Raw genomic sequence first — 23423 nt, forward strand, 5'->3', positions numbered from 1 at the left:
TTTTATGTGATTATATTGTCAATTTGGTATACAATTAGTTTTATTGGCTTATATATTATTGGTGAAGTTAGGTATTTAACCACGTCAAAAAGTTTTTTTTAAAGATTTTATTTATTCATTTGAGAGAGAGTGAGCACAAGCAGTAGAGGCAGAGGGAAAGGGAGAAGCAAACTCCCCACTGAGCTGGGAGCCGGACGTGGGGCTCCGTTCCAGGCCCTGGAGATCATGAAGGCAGATGCTTAACCATCTGAGCCACCCAGGTGCCCCTCAAAAAAATTTTTTTAATGGAATTTAGAAATTGTTCTTTTCTAGACTTTTAATTTAAACTTTACAGTGACTATATCCTGCTTAATGTGTTTTGTTTGAACTTAGTATTGTTTACAAGAATTCTGAATTAGTTGCCGATATTTTAGAACATGGAGATTTACATAAATATCCTGATTTCTGGCTTCTTTTAAGAAGGCAAAAAAGAAATTCTGGTTTTGCCAAGTCCATTTGGCAACAATTGGATGATCTGACTAGTAGTGGCTGCCTCTGTTCTCTAGTTCCCACGACTCTTACATCCTGCTTGACCCCTTTAGGCATTTGTATTTGCAGCCTTTCTTTACAACCCTCCTTCTTTACAAAACTTTTCAGTGGCAGGTGCAACAGTAGAGAATTACACTGCTTTGTGTTCTGAAAAAGGAACTGATTTTGTCTGAAGTGACTTTTTTCAATTTTGTAATTTCATGACCCAGCCAGTGTAGCTAGCTCATGTTGATAATGCTTTCTAAATGGATTCACCAAGGCTCTATTTTAAATTGCTTAAATGTAGCAAATAACTTTGATAATACTGTACTCTCTTTGTGGTTTAAATGACATTCATTCTCCATGGTTTGGAACACCAAGGAACACACATATATTTTTGAAGCCTTAAACAGATCTTTTTGTTACAGTGAGAGAATTGTGTAAACTACATTTAGCTTTATAGATTGACGTTACTGACATTTTGTTGATATTAACAGCATTTATTCATTAAAGTGTATGCCATTCTAAACAGTAGGGTGAAATGAAATTGATTCTGAAAGATTATCTTAGCAGTAGTTGGAAAATGAAATTTAATTATTAGACTCTGTACCTGTTAGTTTCTATAAATATTTTAATGTTTTTCAAAAGCTTTTGTTAATACAGAATAATTTTTATTGGAGATAGAGAAGGCCGTTTCATAATGATAAAGGGGTCAGTTAATCAAAAGGACATAGCAATTCTACATGTTTATGCCCTTAATAATGGAGCTTCAAAATATATGAAGCAAAAACTGGTAAGAATTAAAAGGAGAAATAGACAAATCTGCAATTATAGTCAGAGATTTTAATATTGTTCTCTTAATAATAGAACAAGTGGACAGAAAATCAGTAAGGATATAGTAGACTTGAACAACACTATTAACGTACTTGATTGACATTTGTAGAGCCCTCTGTCCAACAACAGAATACACATGCTGAAGTGCTAAAGTACACATGGTGTATTTATCAAGGTAGGCCATATTCTTTTTATTTTTATTTTTTTTAAAGATTTTATTTATTTTTTCGACAGAGATAGAGACAGCCAGCGAGAGAGAGAACACAAGCAGGGGAAGTGGGAGAGGAAGAAGCAGGCTCCTAGTGGAAGAGCCTGATGTGGGGCTCGATCCCATAACGCCAGGATCACGCCCTGAGCCGAAGGCAGACGCTTAACCGCTGCGCCCCCAAGGTAGGCCATATTCTTACCCATAAAACGAGTCTCAATAAATGTAAAAGAATTCAAGTTTTACATAGTATATTCTCTGACAACAGTGTAATTAAATTAGAAATTAATAACCCGAGATTCTTAGAAAATTCCTGAGTACAAAATTTGGAAACTAAAAAACATACTTTTAAATAGTCCATTGGTCAAAGAAAATACTTTAAGAAAGGGAAATTAAAAAGTGTTTTGAACTGAATAAAAAGAAAACATACACAAATTTTTGGATGCCACTAAAACATTACTTGTGGGATTTATAACATGAAATACCTACAATAGAGAAGAAGAATGGTTTCCAATCAGTGACCTCAGCTTCCGCCTTAAGAAACTAGAAAAAGAAGAACGAATTAAATTTTGCATAAACAGAGGGAAGGAAATAATGAAGATCAAAATAGAAATCAATGAAGTATAAAACAAAAGCAATAGAGAAAAATTAATGAAACCAAAAGCTGTCTTAGGGAAGGTCAATAAAATTGATAAATTTCTGGGTGCCTGGGTGGCTCAGTTGGTTAAGCGTCTGCCTTCAGGGTCCCAGGATCAGGCCCTGCATCAGGCTCTCTGCCCACTGGGGAGTCTGCTTCTCCCTCTCCTGCTCCTCACCCCCAGCCCCAGCTCGTGTTCTCTCTCTCTCTCTCTCAAATAAATAAATAAAATCTTAAAAAAAAACTGATGCATTTCTAGCCAGACTGGTGAGGAAAAAAGGAGACCCAAATTAATAATATTGGGAATGAGAGAGGTGACATCACTACATATTCTACAGATATTAAAAGTATAATAAGGAACTATTATGAACAGCTTTGTGCCAATAAATATGACAATTTAGGTGAAATGGACAAATTTCTTGGAAGACACTGCTATAGACTGACTGTCCCCTCCCCCCCTTCAGATGTTGAAACCTAATCCCCAGGGTGATGGTATTTGGAGGTGAGGCTTTAGGAGGTATTTCAGTCCTGAGGGTAAAACCCTCACGAGGGGAATTAGTGCCTTCCATAAAAGAGATGCCAGAGAGATCCCTTGCTCCTTTCCATTATGTGAAGTTACAGTGGAAAGACAGCCTTCTAGGATCTAGGAAGCCAGTCCTCACTATACAGTGAATCTGCCAGTGCCTTGACCTTGGACTTCCCAATCTCAAGAACTGTGAGAAATAAATTTCTGTTGTTTATAAGCCTTCCAATCTATGGTATTCTGGCATAGCAGCCTGAATGGACACAAACGATGAAAGTTTATTCAAGAGAAAGTAGGTAACCTGAATAGCCTATATGTGTTAAAGGAATTGAATTTTTAGTTATAAAAACCTACCTACAAAGAAAACTCCAGACCCAAATGATTTTGCAGGTGAATTCTATCAAATATTTAAGGAAGAAATAATACCAATTCTATACAAACTGCCCCAGAAACTTGAAGAGGAGGAAGTTCTTCCTAGCTCATTCTGTGACACTATCATTACCTTGGTACCAAAACCAGATAAAGACATTACAAGAAAACTACAGACCAGTATCCCTCATTAACATACATAAATTTTCAAGCAAAATTTTAGCAAATAGAATGCAAGAATATAAAAGGGGATAATATATCATGACCAAGTGGGGTTTATTTTAGGAATGCAGTGTTGATTAATAATTTGAAAATTAATCATTGTAGTTCACTGTGTTAAACAAAGATAGAGAAATGTTTCTTGTCAGTAGATGCAGAAAAAGTGTGTGATAATGTCTAACATCTATTCCTGATAAAGTCTAAGGATTAGAAAGGAACTTTCTTAACTTGATAAAGAGCATTTATGAAAAACCTACAAGTAACATCATATTTATTGATAAAAGACTGAATGCTTTCCCTGTAAGATTAGGAACAAAATGAAGATGTCCGCTCTCAACATTTCTCTCTTTAAAAAAAAAAAATCATTGATTTATTTAAGTAATGTCTGCACCCAGCATAGGGCTTGAACTCACGACCCTGAAATCAAGAGTCACGTGCTTTACTGACTGAGCCAGCCAGGTGCCTCTCCTTTTTTCTTTTTTTTCCCTTTTTAATCAAAGAAATGTGTATTAAAATCTCTCTATACCAATTTTACTCTAACACTATAAACATAAATACAGTTGTAACTCTCACTGAACCATAGATAGATTACTGTTGCCAGGGTAAATTGGTATGTTCTTTTGAAAAGGCAAGAAGTATATAATAGTTGTTACACATTGATTTATATACTATGATCTGGAAAGCTGATTCTGGGAGTTTACTCTGTAACTTAACTGAAGCCCAGAAGGTTAATATGGAGACATGCTTATTGATACATTTTCTTTTTTTTTTTCTTTTTTACTCTAGCAAATATACATAACATTTATCATTTTAACCATTTGTAAGTATACGTTTCAGTGGCATTAAATACATTGGCAGTGTTGTATAACCATTGCCACTGCTATACCCAAAACTTTTCCATCATCCCCAACATAAACTCTGTCCCCATTAAACAATAACTTTCCATTCTTCCCCCTCCCAGCCCCTGGTAACCCCTACTTTACTTTATGTCTCTATGAATTTATTCAGTGTACCTTATATAGGAACCATATAATATTTGTTCTTCTGTGTCTTTCTGAGTTATTTCACTTAGCATAAAGCTTTCAGAGTTCATCCATGTTACAGCACTTATCAAATTCAGTTCCTTTTTATGACAATAATATTCTGTAATTGTAATGATATGTCACATTATGTTTATCCATTCATTTTTTGGATGGATATTTGGGTTTTTACCATTGGTTATTGTGAATAATGCTGCTATGACTAATGATCCTGAGTACCTTTCATGTGCTTATTGGTCATTTGTATATCTTCTTTGGTCATCATTTCTTTTGAACACTCTGCTGGATGTTCTACCTAGTACAGTAAGACAAGAAAAAGAAATAAAAGGCATCTGTATTGGAAAGAAAGAAGTAAATTTGTCTTTATTGATGGGCACATTATGTAGAAAATTTGATGGTACCTACAAAACTCTACAACTTTGAAGCAACTGTATGAAGATTGCACTGTATAAGATCAAGATATTAAATCAATTGTATTTCTGTGTAGTAGCAAATAATTGGAAATTTAGTTAAAAAGGAAACAGTGTCATTTACAATAGCATTAATTATTACGTTGTTAAGCAAAATCCGAAGAGATGTGAGGGCCGTATGCTGTAAACATTGATGAGAGAAATTTTTACAAATCTAAGTAAGTGCAGAGATGAACCTTGTTCATGGGTTTGAAGACTTAATATTGACAGTCTTTCTTAAATTGACCTCCAGTTTCAACACAGTCCTAGTTAAAATCCTAGTAGCGTTTTTTGGTGGTAGAAATGGACAGGCTGGTTCCGAAATGCTTATTGAAATACAAAGGACCTAGAATAGAATAATCAAAACAATTTTGAAAAAGAACAGAGTTTGAAGACTAACACTTCCTGATTTCAAGATTTGTTATAAAGCTTCAGTAATCAAAATCATTTGGTACTGACGTATAGACAGATCAGTGGAATGAAGAATCCAGAGATGAATATAAACATATTGGGTGGTTGGTTTTTGAATAAAGGTACAAAGGCAAAACAGTGGAGAAAAGTTAGTTTTTTTAACCAGTGGTGCTGGAAAAATTGGATATCTATATATAAAAAGTGGATCTTTATTCATACCTCACACTATATACAAAAACTAACTCAAAATGGATCATAGACTTAAATGTAAAGCTTGAAATTATAAAACTTTTTGAGGAAAACATTGGAGAAAACCTTTGTGACTTTAGATTAGACAGTGATTTCTTAAATATGATACCACAAGCACGACCCATAAAAGAACAGATTGGTAAATTGGACTTCATCAAAAATAAAAACTTCTACTTTTCAAAAGGTACTATTAGAGTAAAAAAACAAGTCATAGATTGGGAGAAAATATTTGCTAAGCATATGCCTGATAAATGATTTTTCTATAGAATGTATAAAGAACTTTCAAAACTCAAGAATGGGGGTGCCTGGGTGGCTTAGTTGGTTGAGCGTCCGACTGTTGTTTCAACTCAGATGGTGATCTCAGGGTTGTGAGATTGAGCCCCATGTGAGGCTCCGCGCTAAGGGGGCTGTCTGCCTGTCCCTCTCCCTCCCCCTCTGGCCCTCCCCCCACTAGTGCACAAGCTCTCTCCTTTTCTCTCCTTCTAAACTAAATTAAACAAACAAATAAATAAATAAAATCTTAAAAACAAAAAACAACTCAAGAATGAGTAAACAAACAGCCCAAGTAGAAAATGGGCAAAGATTTGAACAGAAACTTCAGTGAAGAAAATACATGGATGGAAAATAAGCACATGAAAATGTGGTTAACATCACTAGTCATTAGAAAGATGCATATTAATGATTGCCTGGGTGGCTCAGCCAGGTAAGCATCAGACTCTTGATCTCAGGGTTGTGAGTTCAAGCCCTGAGTTGGGCTCCATGCTAGTTGTGGAGCCTACTTGGAAAAAAAAAAGATACAAATTAAAATGATAGTTAAGTATCACTAAAGGCATGTTAGAGTGTCTCCATTTAAAAGACCGTATATAGAGCTATAGAGAGGATTTAGAACAACTGGAAGTCTCATGTACTGATGATAGGAATATAAAATGGTATCCTCAGTCTAGGAAACTATTTAGCAGTTTTTTAGAACTGTATATACCTTGCAGGTGATCTAGTCCTTTCGTCTTAAGAATTGACCTAAGGTGAATGAAAGCTTATGCCCATAAGGCTTATACGTGGGTGTTTATGACAGCTTTATTCGTAATAACTCCAAACTGAAAATAACCCTAATGTCTATTAATAAGGTAACTAGGTAAACATATTGTGGTACACTCAACAGTGGAATACTGCTTAGCAATAGAGAGGAATGAGGGGCACCTGATAGGGCATGCAACTCTTCATTTTGGGGTTGTGAGTTGGGTATAGAGATTACTTTAAAAAATATTTAAAAAAATATACAAAGGAATGAACTATTGATACAAACAACAGTATGAATGAATCTTAAAATAATTATGAAAAAAGAATACATACTATATGATTCCATGTACATCAGTTCTAAAAACTAATGACAAAGCAGATTACTCGTTGCCTGGGGAGGAAGGGATATATGAAAATTTGGGGTTTTGATGGATATGTTTGCTATCTTGATTGTGGTAATGATTTCTCAGGTGTATGTATCTATGGAAATTTATACTTTAAATATGGACATTTTATTGTATGTAATTTATACTTAAATAAAGTTGTTTTTAAAAAGCACATAAAATCCATGGAAATATTTAAAACCTCAGAAGTTTAATTTTATTTTTAGAGGTGCTGAGTTTAGAGATAATAGAAATCTTGACTCAATGTTCATAATGTCTGGGTTTCTACCGTGTATTACCTTAATACAATACAGTCTCTTAATATGTGTTTTATATAATTTTGTCTTCTTTAGTTATAGTATTTTATGCTCTGTCTGGTATTTATGTAGGAAATACATAGTGATTCCTAGACTGACTTAATTTACATGGTGTTCCCATAAAGTTTCTTTTTTTTTTTTTTTAAAGATTTTGTTTATTTATTTGACAAAGATAGAGACAGCCAGCGAGAGAGGGAACACAGCAGGGGGAGTGGGAGAGGAAGAAGCAGGCTCCCAGCGGAGGAGCCCAATGTGGGGCTCCATCCCCTAACGCCGGGATCACGCCCTGAGCCGAAGGCAGCCGCTTAACCGCTGTGCCACCCAGGCGCCCCCCCATAAAGTTTCTTAACTAGAAGGGACAGGCTCCTAACTGGATTAGGAAGCCAGTTTGATTACCTTCATTATTATTACCTTTATTTTTTTTGTCTTAGACCTTGACTTAATTCATGATGAACTCAATTCATTTGTTTAAATGTGAAGCTTAGCTTTAGGAATTTTGTAACCTAAAAGAGAATGATTTTTTAAATGATCTGAATATTGTTCATTAAGTGCATTTTGTTGAAGCACTGTAGCCCATAGCCCACTTCTGACAGTTTGATTATTCTTAACAGGGCCTTGGCACATGAAAGGATCATAGTTGCCTTACAAATGAGTTGATGCTGTAAGCTTGTACTGTATAGCAGGTAAAAGCTGACAAGATAATACCAAAACAGGCTGCTTCTCTGGGAGGACAACAATTTGATTATAAATCCAGCTGGGAAATGTGCTTGTTGATAACTGTTAACTCAGGAGTGTTTATAAACTTTATAAAATAAAGTATTTTATTTAATGGAGGTCTTTTTTCTTTTTTTTCCTCTTCTAGGAAATACAGTAGCAACCATGATAGAAGACAAAGGGCCAAGAGTGACCGACTACTTTGTTGTGGCAGGTCTCACTGACACATCTACTCTTTTAGATCAAGAAGTAAATCGTTTAGATACTAAGTCAACTGGGCCTAAAGCTCCAATTACAGACATTGCAGTTATTAACAAATCTGCTGGGGAAACGGTACCTGAAGGTTACACCTGTGTTGAAGCCACTCCATCAGCTCTTCAAGCAAATTTGAACTATGGAAGTCTGAAAAGCCCAGAACTTTTCCTCTGTTATAAGAGAGCAAGAGATAAACCACCCCTTACCGACATTGGGTATGGTGACTTATTTTCTTTTGCTATAGTGAAGTAAATAACATTTATTTAAAGTGCATGGGAATAGAAATTTGAAATCCTTGATAGTTCTATTATTACTTGTTCCTTCAGGATCAAGTGTGGTAAGATACTACATATCTGTATCTACCCTTACTGAATTTCTTTGTATTGTACTTGAATCATTAGATCATTTCCTTTCAAAAGATTGAAATGAAGGCATTGGAGCCTGAAATGTGATTCCATTTCTCTTGTACTTTTCAGATAAGCTTATTAATTAAAAATAAAAGAACAAGAAGCTGTAATAAAAGACTATATTTTTAAGGAGCTACTTAGGTTATGTGATGAGGTTTTGTGAAGCCCTGAATTCATTTAACGAACATTCTTGTTTTTAAAAAAAAAAAAATTGTGCTGTGTGGCTTTTAGTCCCAGGAGGGAGGAGGTATTTACAGTTTAGAATGAGTATAATTGTTATGAGGTATTTAGTGTCTAGTCCACAGCAAGAGAAGTACATTTTTTGTAAAAGCCCTTTTTCCAAAAATGTCCACGTTGACCCTCTTTTGTAAATGAGATGTGCTTTTAGAATACCTATAATTATTACTTTAATAGGTATACATGTCATGTATTAAGCTGTTCTGCTTATTATAATTACCATCAGTTGGTAAAAACATACAGGTATTTGAGAGCATTAGGAAGTATTTGGGATCAGCTTGTCCATTTATGTAAAACATGAGATTGGAATTTTGGTGGGATTGTATTTAATGTATAGATCAAATTAGGGAGTACTGCCATCTTTATACCAGTTAAGTCTTCGAACTTACGAATGAGAGATAGCTTTCCCTTTATTTAGGTCTTTAATTTCTTTCAGCAATGTTTTACAGTTTTCAGTGTACAAGTCTTTCACCTCCTCGATACATTTTATTCCTTCATGTTTTATTCTTTTGAATTCTATTAAAAATGAATTGTTTTCTTAATTTCCTTTTTGGATTGTTCATTGCTGTTGTATACAAACACAGCTGAATTTTAATTTCATATGTTAATCTTATACCCTGCAACTTTGCTGAATTTTTTAGCTCTAATAGCTTTCTTTTGGATATTCAGGGATTTTTTAAATATATAGGGTCATGTCATTTACAAGTAGAGCTAGTTTTACTCCTTCCTTTGCAGTTTGTTGTTATTTGCTGCCTTGTCTTATTGCTCTGACTAGAACTTAACGTACAGCGTTGAATAGCAGTAGTGAAAACAGGTGTCCTTGGCTCATTGCTGGTCTTAGGTGGAAAGCTTTCAGTCTTTCACCATTGAATATGATGTTAGCTGTGGGTTTTTCGTAAATGCCGTTTATCATATTAAGAAAGGTCCCTTCTATTTCTGATTTTATGAGAGATTTTATCGTGACAGTGTGTCGGGATTTTTTTCAAATGCCTTTTCTTTGTTAATTGAGATCATGCAGGTATTTCTTTCTATTAATGTGATGTATTACATTGATTTTTCTTATTTTGAATCCTTTAATGTCATCACAATACCACACTGTAGAAATGATTAATTACTTAATATCACATATATCCAAATTTCCCTGATTGTCCCATGAAGTTGATTTTTTTTTTTTAATGGTTGCTGGTTTTTCTGATAATAGCTGTTCACATATTAAAGTAGTGAGCTGCTCCGTTTGACCACCACTTGTTGTCTTCATCACCTCCTTTACTTTTGCATTAAAGCTCTAGTGAGATGGTCCTAGGTCCTCATTAAGTTCAAATTTCCAAAGTTAGAGGATGATTTGTCCTTATCTTACTTGACCTTTATGCAGCATCCGTTTAACTCCTTTAGTTAACTCCTTTAGTATTGGCCACCCTGTTTAGTTCTGTGGTTTTCTTTCAACCCAGTACAGTTAGGTCATACAGCTTTATAGGATCATTAGGAACAGGAGCCAGGTTAGAAAAGTTTGAGGAATGATTGGAATTGGATTAATAGAGGCTTTTTTGAAAGCTTGACTTTAAGAGAAAGAGAAGATAGTTATGGGCCTTGTTATTCAAGATGTGGTCCTTGAACCACTATTATCTAGGGCCTGGGAACATGTTAGAAATTCAGAATCTCAGGCACTGCCCCAAACCTCCTGAATCAGAATCTGTATTTTAACAAAATCCCCAGAAGCAACGGTTGAGGATACCTTGGGGGTAAGGCAATACGGAGCCATGTGCTGTTCTTTCTTTCTTCCAGGGGATAACCTTAAACATCTTTATTTGAAGGAGAGAAACCAATGGAAAAGAAACGGTGAAAATATAGGAATACGGAGATATTTGATAGAATAAAATTGTGAAGCAGAAGGGGTAATGTCAACAGCATAGGTGACTGGATTAGCATTTAGTGGGAGGGGCTTTTCCTTTGAGAAGGGGCACGGAGGTTAAAATTGGTATAAACACAAACTGTTGGTTGCAGGGAAGTAATTCAGGACATGTAATGGTTTTATGTCAGTTCTTTTTATTTTCTCCATGAGTTTCTTAAGAAGATAGGTAATATCCATAGAAGGATAGGTATAGGGTAAAATTTTGGTAATATACATGTCAGTCAACGGGAATCAAGCCAGGGACATAACTTGTTTCAGGCTTCAGTGTTCACTGTCCGCCGTCTCTGAAGGCCGTCTTTTCATATCCTCGTCCCCATCCTTCCACAGTACAGTCGTAATTGAAAGGATGTGTAGCTTTCAAAGATTGTTTTTGCTTGTGGTTCCGGGACACAACTTAAAATGATGACTTAGATAATTGTACTTACTTTCAGGTTGCAAGTGACTCTTTCATACACATCTTGTAGTTCCCTGAGGCTTGTTATGATAGTTTACTGATTGAGGTTTTCCAGAGTATAGGTTGTCTTTTAATCATAATCATAAATTTTTCTTTCCATATCGAATAATTGTTAATATCTCTGATGACTGCAATATTTTGACCTGTCCACCCCACTTTCCCCCCATTTAAGTACACGAGTGAGGTGTAGAAAACCTGTAGCCACTACAAAGACAGGTACCCATCTCATTCAACTAAATATGAAATACTGTTGTCAAACTTTTGATCTTTTTTTTTACCTTTTTGACTTTTATAAACTGAGATGAGATATTTATCAGGTTGGTTTTTTTTTTTTTTTTTAAAGAAAACTGTTAAGTTAAAGGTTTTTTTTGAGATTTTTATTTATTTGAGAGTGTGAGAGTGCAGGTCTGCGCGCACGCAAGAGAGAGAGAGAGAGAGAAAGAAAGAGAAAGAGAGCCCATTCATGAGCAGGGGGAGAGGCAGAGGGAGAGGGAGAAGGAGAAGCGACTTCCCACTGAGCAGGGCACCTGATGCAGGGCTGAATCCCAGGACCTGGAGATCACGCCCTGAGCCGAAGGCAGATGGTTCATCGACTGAACCACCCAGGCGCCCCAGGTTTATTGATTTTCAAGAGTTTTTTCTCCAGCACTTTTTTTTTTTTTAATTTTCAAACATACAGAAAAGTTAACAATATTATAATAAACACCGGTATCCTTTCCTCCTGAATGATAGACTGTAGTATAATGAACAGTATACTTTCCACCTAGATTCAACAAATTAACGTTTTTCCATATTTTTGCTAAACTATTTGAAAGGAGGCTGGAGATACCCTGACAGTTCTCCCGTGAATGCTTCATCATGCATCCCTTAAGCAACGCTCCTGTGTAACCATGGTATATAGAAAGTTAATAATAGTATCATGGTTTTCAATATCCATTCCCTATCCAAATAGTCACAGTTATCCCCAGAATATCTTTTATCGCCTTTAAAAAAAAAATATTCATGGGGCGCCTGGGTGGCTCAGTCGGTTAAGCGTCTGCCTTCGGCATAGGTCATGATCCCAGCGTCCTGGGATGGAGCCCCACAGTGGGCTCCTTGCTCTGCGGGGAGTCTGCTTCTCCACAGGGAAGCATGCGCCCCCCCCCCCCCCGCTCTCTGCCAGATAAATAAACAAAATCTTGAAAAAAAAAATTCAGCATCCTGTTGTGGTTTACTTGTTGCATTTGGTTATTATGCCTCTTGAGTCTATTTTATCTCCCCCACATTTTTCTATTAGATAATTGACATTTTGCAGAATCTTGCCAGTTGTCTTATAGAATGCCCCCCACTCTCGATTTATCTGATTGTTTCCAAATTCTGTTTTTTTTTTTTTTTTTTTTTAAGATTTTATTTATTTATTCAACAGAGAGAGAGACAGCCAGCGAGAGAGGGAACACAAGCAGGGGGAGTGGGAGAGGAAGAAGCAGGCTCATAGCGGAGGAGCCTGATGTGGGGCTCGATCCCATAATGCCGGGATCACGCCCTGAGCCGAAGGCAGACGCCCAACCGCTGTGCCACCCAGGCGCCCCCCAAATTCTGTTGTTTAACTTATTACCTTATTGTCAGTATTTCCTGTAAATTGGATGTTACCTTTAAAGTCTGAATTAAATTTATGTTAAATACTTTTGGCAAGAATACCCAGGTAGGGCTAGCATTAGGAAAGCATGTAGTGACAGATTATCCCATAATTAGTGATGTTAAGTTCAGTCACTTAATTAAGATGATAAGTGCCAGATATCTATTGTTATTTTCATTGTTAAATTTAAGTAAATTGTGGAGTTGTGGGCCTTGTTTAAATACCTGGTTCCCTAGCTGCTTTTCACTTCTCATTTTTTAGGATCCATTGATCATTGCCTGAATTAGATCTTGCATGGTGGGGGTTGTAAAATGAGACTTTTCTAATCCTGTCATTTAAAAAATAAATTTTTTAACTGGCATTTTTCTTGAAAATCTTGAAGGAAGAGCTTTCTCGTTCTCTCTCTTTTTTTTTATTGTTTTGAGAATAACTAAGGAACTGTGGATTTTAATTTATTCCATGTGATTAAAAATCTGTTATAATCCTTATTCTGTTTGCTCATATGGTCCCAAGTTTGGCTAGTGGGAGCCCTGACTGCTTTGCCAAACGAAATCTGGATTTGTGTGTGTTCATTGTTACCGAGGTGTCATACATACGTCAGTCCCTTGCCCTTGGAGTAAGACCTATCAGGCGTTTACAGAGTACTTAGTGTGTTAAAAAATTATATATAATAGTATTTCTATGTGGGTACGTTACCAATTTGTTATGCAGTATGCAGTTAGGTTCATCTGTTTGTATTTGTTTTTTGTTTGTTTGGTTGGTTGGTTGGTTAGGTTCTTTTTATTTTTTTAAATGTTTTTTTATTATATTATGTTAGTCACCATACAGTACATCCCTGTTTTCTGATGTAAAGTTCGATGATTCATTAGTTGCGTATAACACCCAGTGCACCATGCAACACGTGCCCTCCTTACTACCCATCACCAGTCTATCCCATTCCCCACCCCCCTCCGCTCTGAAGCCCTCAGTTTGTTTCTCATAGTCCATAGTCTCTCATGCTTCATTCCCCCTTCTGATTACCCCCATCTGTTTGTATTTGTGTTTCATTTGTTGTAGAAAAATTTTGTTAATATGGAAAATATTGTCACAGCTCAAAACACGTAAAAAGATATAATGAGAAATATTGCTTCAGTTTTTATTTCCTCTACTTTTTTCTCTATACTTTCTGCCCTCTCCTTTCCTGTTAGTGCAATTTTTGATTTATCCTTTCACTGTGTATTTTTACAAAAATAAACACATGTGTGTGTGTATTTTTATTTCTTCCTCTTAAACAAACTATAAATACTATATACGTTATTTTACACTTTGCTTTTTTCACCCAACAGTATGTCCTCAGAATCATTCCATATCTGAACATGGAGGTCTTTCTCATTCTTTATAACTCTATAGTACTTATTTGTGTGAATGTATATACTTTATCCAAACCTCTGTTGATGGACATTTGGGTTCTGTCCAGTCTTGTGCTATTACAAGAATGCTTTGGTGAATAACTGTGTATATATTATTACATATTTGTGGAAGTATATTTTCAGGTAGTCCTAGAAGGGCGTTGCTGGGATAAAAGATAAATGCACGCATAATTCTGTTAAATGTTACTACATTTCTTTCCATTGTGGTCATGCCACCATCAATATGTGATGTATGTGCTTCTTTCCCCCCGGTCCCGTCCACAAAATACATGATCAAATTTTTGAATTTTTGTCAGTCTCACAGTCAAGAAGTGATGTGTCATAGTAGTTTTAATGAGATTAACAATTTCTTCATATGTTTAAGGACCGTTTTCCTTTTTTTCTTTTGTCAATTGTTAGTGTCTTTTGGCATTGACTTTGTGACTTTTTAAAAACATGGTTTTGGGACAACTGGGTGGCTCAGTCAGTTGAGTGTCTGCCTTCAGCTCAGGTCGTGATCCGAGGTTTCTAGGATTGAGTCCTGCCTGGGGCTCCCTGCTCAGTGGGGGAGCCTGCTTCTCCCTCTGCCTGCTGTTCCCCCTGCTTGTACTCGTGCTGTCTCTCACTCTGACAAATAAATAAATAAAATCTTAAAAAAAAAAAAAATAGAAACAGGGTTTTGGCCTTTTTGGGTTTTTTTTTTTTTTACAGTACATTATTATGTAATAGGAAGATGAACTTTTTGTGAAATAAATTTCCAAATGTGTTCTTCAAGTTTATAATTTGTCTTTTGACTTGTGTTTTTTGTCATGTAAAATTTACTTGATGAAGTTTATTTTCTCACTCCCTTTTATTGCTTGTAGATTTTGAGTCATAGTTAGACTTTTCCCACTGCTAGGTTTTCTTTTGGTACTAGTGTATTTTCATTCTTGACGTTTATATCTGTGATCCCCTGGGAGTTTTTTCTGGTGTATAGTGTGAAGTATAGATAGAATTTTATTTTTTACCCAAGTGGCAATTCAGTTATTCAAGCACTGCTTATTAAATTAAAAAGTCCATCTTTCTTGCGGTATATTGAGATGTCACCTTTATCCATTTCTGGTATTTCTTTTGTGTTCGTTGTTCTTTTCTGTTCGCTCATTTGCCAGTACTATCCTGGTTTAAATATAGAGGCTTTATACCATATTTTAATATTTAGTTGGGTTTTACCAGTTTCATTGAGATATAATTCAGATATCACACAATTCAGCCATCTCAACTGTACAATTTATTGGTTTCTAATATATTCACAGATTTGTGCAGCTATTACCACAGCCAGTTTCAGAATATTTTCATCCCCCTGAAAGGAAACCCTATATTCATCAGCAGTCACTTGCTGATGACCCTTTCCACCCTCTAGCCCTAGGCAACTACTAATCTACTTTTTGTCTCTACAGATGTGCCTATTCTGGCCATTTCATGGAAATGGAATCATACTACATGTGGTCTTTCTTGTCTAGCTTCTTTCACTTCACATGGTTACAATGCTCATTGATGTTGCACCTCATATTAGTACTTCATTGCCTTTTTAAGTTCATTTATTTATTTAAGTAATCTCTACACCCAGTGTGGACTCAAACTCATCCCAAGATCAGGAGTCGAATGCTCTTCTGACTGAGCTGCCCAGGCGCACCTAGTACTTCACCTAGTACTTATTGCCGAATAGTGTTCTGTTACAAGCCCACGCCACCTTTTATGTATCTTTTCATTACTCGGTGGACATTTGATTGTTTTCACTTTTTGGCTGTGCTGTTAAATATGTATTTGCATACCAGTATTTGTGCAGACGTATGTTTTCATTTCTCTTGGGTATATATCCAGGAGTAGAATTGCTGAGTCATACAGAAACTCCCTGTATAACCCTTTGAGGAACCACTGGACTGTTTTCCAGAGCAGTTGATTCCCACCAGCATTGTATGAAGATTCCAATTTCTCTACACTCTTACCTTACCAGCACTTGTAATTATGTCTTTTTGATTATAGCCTTTCCAGTGTGTGTGAAGTGGGTATCTTATTGTGGTTTTGATTTGCAATCCCCTAATGGCTAGTATGTTGGGCCTCTTTTCATGTGCTTTTGGCCGTATCTTCTTTGGAGAAATGCCTATGAAGAGTCTTTGCCCACTTAAAAAAAAAAAAAAAGAAAGAAATAAAATGTCTTATTTAAAATAACTTTAGTTTTACAGAGGAGTTCTTAAGGGTAGTACAGACAGTCCCCCATATATTCTTTGCCAGCCCTGTATCCATTTTTAAATTGCTATTTATCTTTTCATATTGATTTGTAAGAGTTCTTTACATATTCTGGAAAGAATACCCTAATTAGGTATATGATTTGCAAATATTTTCTCACATTTTATGAGTTGTCTTCCCACTTTCTTGATGGTGTCACTTGTAGCATGTAAGCTTTTTATTTTGATGAAATCCAGTTTTTTAACTTTTGTCACTTGTGCTTTGGTTCATGTATAAGAAGGCTTTGTCAAACCCAAGGTCACAAATTTTTATTCCTTTTTTTTTCTAAGAGTTTTATAGTTCTATCTCTTACGTTTAAGTGTTTGATCCATTTCTGGTATGCAGTGTAAGGAAGGGATCCAACTTCTTTTCCTTTTGCATTTGATATCCAGTTGTCCCGGCACCATTTGTTGAAAAGACTGTTTTTTTCCTGTTGAATTACCTTGGCACTCTTGTCAAAATCCATTGGCTGTAAATGTACGGGTTTAATTCTGCACTGCCTGTGCCGTTTCATTGATCTAAATCTTTATCCTTGTGGCCGTAACACATTGTGCTGATGACTAGATTTGTAGTAAGTTTTGGAATGGGGGAGTGTGAGTCCTCCAACTTTGCTTTTGTTTTTTCGACATTAGGCAGCCTGAGCCCCTTGCATCTCCATATGAACTTTAGGCTCATGTTACCAATTTCTAAACAAAAAAGCAACTAAGATTTAGAGGGGAATTTTGTTGACTCTGTAGATCTCTTTGGGAAATATTGACATCTTACCAAATATTTGGTGTTCTTATCCATGACCATGGGATGTCTTTTTTTTATTAGCTCATCTCTAATTTCTTTGAACCATGTTTTATAGTTTCAGTCAAAGGATTTTTATATTATTTATTTATTCATTCATTCATTTTCAGTCAGAAGATTTTTAAAGGTGGAATTTTGACAGGAATTATGAAGGAAAATTTTGTGAAAACATCTGAATACTTGATCTAAGGATGTTTATGGTGTTGCCCCTTTCTTCTTTCATACAGCTTTTGTAAAAAGCGATAAAAAAAATCAAGTTGTTTGATCTTATTTACTCTTAAGGTTACACTCCAGCTGTTGAAAATGTAGTTAAGAGATCTGTAATTCCCAAAGTAATAATCTTATTTTGGTGCACAATTAAGATTTGAGAAGTAGAAGAAAACCCCCCCCCCCATTTTTTGGTTTGTTTTCAAGAGGAAAACCAGCATTAACTTGAAATGTATTTACTTATCTATATCTATCTATTTTTCCTCTCCCTGCCTTACAGAGTTTTATATGAAGGGAAAGAAAGGCTTATTCCAGGATGTGAAGTGATCCAAGCCACACCCTACGGTCGCTGTGCCAATGTCAACAATAGTTCAACTACTTCACAAAGAATCTTTATCACTTACCGAAGGGCTCCTTTAATTCGACCCCAGAATTCCTTGGCTGTAACCGATATCTGTGTTATTGTAACCAGTAAAGGAGAAACCCCTCCTCATACTTTCTGCAAAGTTGACAAAAACTTAAATTGTGGAATGGTAAGAATACAGTTGTTTCATTTTCAGTTTTTTATGTACTGTCCCCCACACCCCCAAAAGGATAATTTTTGTGCTTCTGTTTATTATTGAGTGTATAATTTACTCTGTTTATATTTTTGTGGTTTTTATTATTTTTTAGATCTGTAACTTCTGTAATTCATAACAATTTAAAAAATCTTTAGCTATCTGATTTTTAGAATAATTTCATTGAGAAAATAAATACTTAAAGTCAGGGATTTAAAATTTTGTTTTGGTATGTGGTTACATTGCCTGTGTTACACTAATACAGAAGTTGTATTAACTTTTGCACTTCACTGGTGTCTTCACAGACAACCATAGGGAGACTGGATAGGGAACTCCCTTTATATTTATTTATTTTAATTATTGTAGTTTTACATACTTGCTCTTTTCAAGTGGGCTCCAGACCCACTGTGGGGTTTTGAACTCATAACCCCGAGATCAAGAGTCGCAAGCTCTACCAAGAATGCTAGGCACCCCATCTCTTACATACTTATTTTGTTAAAGGGCTCTAATGAACAAGAACATTGAACATACACCTTTGATTTATAGTTTTAGGAGACTAAGGTTTACTATGGGGTCAGATTTATTTTGAAAAATACCTTTAGATAAAAATATTACTAGCTTTAGGGGCGCCTGGGTGGCACAACGGTTAAGCGTCTGCCTTCGGCTCAGGGCGTGATCCCGGCGTTATGGGATCGAGCCCCACATCAGGCTCCTCCGCTATGAGCCTGCTTCTTCCTCTCCCACTCCCCCTGCTTGTGTTCCCTCTCTAGCTGGCTGTCTCTATCCTGTCGAATAAATAAAATCTTTAAAAAAAAAAAATATTACTAGCTTTAATGAGATATGGGCAAAGATGACTGACTAATGTACCCACGGCTTTTAGTCAAGACAGTTTGCCCCTGGAGGTAGTGACTTCATAGTACCTCAGTCACCTTCATAGTACCTAGTTTGGGCTCCAGGGCCCACTCAGCTTTGTACTGTTTCTTCCAAACTGTCTGATTGTAGCATTCTAAACTTTTTGAAACTGTTTTGTGTCAGTTTAACTTTTGCGGCAATGTTTTTTTACTCGTTTCTTTCAGTGTTCTGAACTTCATGTTTTGCTATATTTTATAGTCTGTAGTCTTTTTTTAAAAAAGATTTATTCATTCATTTTAAAGAGAGAGAACATGCATGCACACACGGTCAGGGAAAGGGGCAGAGAGAGAGGAGCAGGGAGAGAGAATCTCAAGCAGACTCCCTGCTGAGTGCGGGGCCCAACGTGGGGCTCAATCCCAGGACCCTGAGATCACATCCTTAGGTGAAACCAAGAGTTGGGCACTCAACCAACCGACTAAGCCTCCCAGGCACCTCTGTAGTCTGTTTGATAAAACATATGTTTGAGATAGATTTCACTGGGGGACGCCCGGGTGGCTCAGTCAGTTAAGTATCTGCTTTCAACTCAGGTCCTATCTCAGGGTCCTGGGATCGAGCCCCACATCAGGCTCCCCACTCAGTGGGGAGTCAGCTTCTCCCTCTCCATCTGCCCCTCCCCCCACTGGTGTGCACGCGCTCTCTCTCTCTCTCTGAAATAAGTAAATAAAAATCTTAAAAAAAATGGATTTCACTGAATAATCAGAACCTTTAGAGAAGATATTCAACAAAATAACTTTATTTTCACTCTTTGGTCTTTTTTAAACATAATTTATATTTTACAGTGGGGTTCCAGTGTATTTCTGTGTTATAAGAAGTCTGTGCCTGCTTCTAATGCAATAGCATATAAAGCTGGTGAGTAAATTTAAAAAAAAATTGCTACTGTAGTTACTGTTGTACATTAATATATGGTTAGTTTCCATAGTGTAGTGGTCATCATGTTCACCTAACATGTACATTTGGTTAGATGATGTATGCTCCCTTATGTAGTTTATGGGATTGATCTAGTTATAAATTGAATTATGTATAATATTAGCACATAAAGGTGTAAGTTTTCTTAAATACATTACATACTACAAGATATATTAATATTACCCCCCCAAACATTTCGTTAAATAGAAATTTTCATCCCAGGTAAGCATTTGTGAAATGAACATTCAGGCTTTTAGTCTACACTAATAGATTTAATAATTCAATGGAAAACTGCTTACTCTCTCTGACCTTTTTATTTTGACAATCAGAAAGGTGTCAAACTGCATCTTTACTTCTTATATTTCCTTCTCTTATCTCTGTGTGTCTGATTTGAAACCTCATGTTACTTGCCATGAAAGGTGGACTTGCTTCCTTTTTCCTTTGTTGCAAAGAATCAGCTATATGGAGGAGAGGAGGGCCTGAGAAACTTTTCTGCCATGAAGTGTTTGAGAAATCTATCGCCACATTCTTACTGCACAGTAAAGTGTCAAGGGCTGTAAAGATTTAAGTGTGACCTCTTCATCCCACTGGTATGGTGGGATAGAAACTGAAAATACAGGTATGCTCCAGTTGTAAATAGAAGAGATACTGGAATACTTCCTTATGAAAAGAAGCAGTGTCAGTTACTTTTTGATCATGCACAATTTGTTTTGCTTCAGGGAAGTCAGGCAAATCCATATCTGAAAAATCTTGATTGTCTTCTTAAAGACATTCATACTAATATATCAGACCATTTAATTTATAACATAAAAATAAAGGCAGCAACTAATAATTACAAATTTCAGTATCCTTTTAAAATGTGATACTGTTAATATTGTTGTAATGTGTTGATTTAATGTGATTTCCTAAATTGTGTGTGTGTGTGTGTGTGTGTGTGTGTGGAGGAAGCGTCACTTTAAAAAAGGAACACTTACAGAAACAAGCTTTGTGAAAGTATTCATGTATTTGATAAAAGACATATTTTAGCATATAAAGCTTTGCACACTGAATTTTGATTTAGAGTTCTTCTGATTTTCAAGAGTTTAACTTAGAGGTAGTCTGCATATTAGAGTCATCAGAGGCTAATGAACTGATGCTTCATAGCTACTTTTTTCTGAAGGGGCTTTGTTATGCTTGCCAGAGGCCCCCCCTTGCTCCTGCTTCGTTGGTCTCACATGCTGTGTACTCAGCCAGAGGATTTGGTCTCATTTACTTTTCATGCTGAATACTTTTTACACTGCTGCTCTCAAGATGAGTTTAAGGGCTCTGATCATTTCTGTTGCCTTGGCATTATTACATAACACATACCCCTTCCCTGAATTTTTTGCTGAAATATTTGGTAAATTTTCCTGCATGTTCCTTACCACTCTCTATAGGATGCTGTGGTATGTAGAAGACAATATATTAAGATTGGTGATCCTGTCGAATAGAGTTTTAATTTGTCTATTTAGTACATTTTAATGTTATGATGAACTATAGGTCCATGAGTAAAAAATAAAGGGTAAACTTGTTAATTTATTTAAATTCCTGGTATGGCAAGAGAAAAAGGAAATTTCACACATGAATATTTTCATGCAATTTGCTATTAAAATATCCTGTTAATATGTATCACATGACTTCTGGGAAAATAGCTATTAAAAAAATTTTAATATTGCCTCCTTTCTCCAAAAGGTTTAATTTTTAGATATCCAGAAGATGATTATGAGTCATTTCCGCTCTCAGAATCTGTACCTCTCTTCTGCCTTCCCATGGGAGCTACTATTGAATGTTGGGATCCTCAGACTAAATACCCACTTCCAGTTTTTTCAACTTTTGTCCTCACAGGTTCTTCTGCTGAAAAGGTATATTTTTTCCTCTTTTATTAAACCTATATCGTCCGTGTTTTTATCCCGTAAAATAATTAATATGATGTAAGTTTATTTGAATGTTAGGATTATTTGGCCACAATATATTTTGGATTAAATTTGTACTATAGTGCCCAAGGTGAGAAGTCACCATGAAGATTGGCATCAGGATGCAGCTACCTCTGGAGCTTCTACAGAAGCAAATATAAAGTCTTTCTGGAGAGATACCCACAAAACCCAAGCCTCAAGATGATATTATAGTATAAGTTAGAAGACATAAATACCATAGGAAGAATCAGCAAGATACAGTACAAAGCTGGATTAGACCCTGAAGATATTGAATTGATACAATGACAACATTAAAAATATAAATTAAATATATAATTGAAATGATTCAAGATGTCAAAAAATCAGGGAAGAACAGTGTATTTTGTGAAATGAGTAAACAGACTGGGAAGAGAATCAGACATCTAGAAATGAAAAATATGGTCCTTTAAATTAGAGTCACTGAATGGTTTGAACAGCAGATAAGACATACATGTAGGGGAAATTAATGAAGTGCAAGATAGGTTACCTCAAATGTGGCAAATAAAAACTTCTAAAAGAGTTTAAAAATGTAGAGGATAGAATCAAAAGGACCAGTGGGTATTTAATGACTTCCAGAAGGAGAGATTAGAAAAGGGAGAGGCAGCATTTTAAGGGATATTGGTTGGTCGTTTTCAGTAACCTTCAGCAGAAAGGTTCATATTATAGTGAAACCATAGAACACCAAAGAAAAAAAAGCAACCAGAAAGAAAAGACATACTTATTTTTAAAGGGACAACTATTAGATTGTTGGCTAATTTTTCAATGACAACAATGAGGCTCAGAAGACAAATAATATATTAAAATGGAGGGAGTAAGCAAAGATCAATTTCACAGCATATAGAAAGTACTAGCCAGACTTTGCTGAAGATGGCAGAGTAGGAGAACCAGAGGCTCACCTCATCCCATTCATACATCTAGGTAACACTCACATCACTGTAAATAACTCAGAAAACAGTGTGGAGACGGGCAGAACAAACTCCACAACTGAAGGTAGAGAAGAGGCCACATGAAAGAGGGTAGGAAGGGCAGAGAAGTGGTTGATAGTTAAAGGGCCATGCGTGGACTGTCTGTGGGAGGGAAGGACATCAGCCTGGAGAGGGGAGACTGTCATGCTGAGGAGCCCCTCTTGTGTGGGTAAGATGAATCCCCATAATATTTGGCTTTGAAAACCAGAGGGGCTGAATTTCATGAGTTCTTCCAACCAGTGTGACTTAAAGCCTGGAACTTTAAAAATCAGCAGGCTAGGTTCTAGGACAGGGTGAGTGATAGGAAACTGAGTCCTTACTCTTAAAGAGATAGCATAACAAACAGTCCACAGATACACAGCATAGAAGCAGCAGTTTGAAAAATGCCTGGGACATAGAGGAGGGAGAGTTATTTATTCATCTCAGAGTGTGTCTTTAGGGGTAGGGTTCCCTGAACAGAGGAGGTGGCAGGTGTCATTTCCCTCCCCCGACCTCCCAGTGTAAACAGATGGCTGCCTCTGGGAACCATTCACTATCTAAGTTGATTACACTGCATCCCCCACTCCCCCCAATACCAGCCAGGCCTGCCTCCGTCCTAATGCTGTGAGTCCCCTCCCCCAGAAGATAAGCACAGACCTTGCCAACACCAAGTCTCCTGACTGCACTTTGTGGGGCCTCGGTCCTGGTGGCAGTGGCCGGTTACCTCCTGT

General features: G+C 36.4%; 1 protein-coding gene across 6 annotated transcripts in view; it reads left to right on the forward strand.

The window, feature by feature from the left end:
* Nucleotides 1–23423, forward strand: part of DENND4C (DENN domain containing 4C) — a 121606-nt gene that overhangs the window by 20929 nt on the left and 77254 nt on the right. For 4 of the 6 annotated variants that reach the window (XM_048222944.2, XM_048222943.2, XM_048222945.2 and 1 more), the window contains 5 exons: nucleotides 1576–1731; nucleotides 8023–8344; nucleotides 17684–17936; nucleotides 19652–19721; nucleotides 21489–21658. In XM_048222944.2, the coding sequence (XP_048078901.1) occupies nucleotides 8040–8344; nucleotides 17684–17936; nucleotides 19652–19721; nucleotides 21489–21658 (798 nt within the window). In that variant the 5' untranslated portion in view covers nucleotides 1576–1731; nucleotides 8023–8039. The remainder of the gene's footprint in view (nucleotides 1–1575; nucleotides 1732–8022; nucleotides 8345–17683; nucleotides 17937–19651; nucleotides 19722–21488; nucleotides 21659–23423) is intronic. The other 2 variants (XM_026506463.4, XM_026506468.4) reach the window with 1 other exon arrangement.

Source organism: Ursus arctos, unplaced genomic scaffold, assembly GCF_023065955.2.
Source record: "Ursus arctos isolate Adak ecotype North America unplaced genomic scaffold, UrsArc2.0 scaffold_18, whole genome shotgun sequence".
NCBI classification, from domain to species: Eukaryota; Metazoa; Chordata; class Mammalia; order Carnivora; family Ursidae; genus Ursus; species Ursus arctos.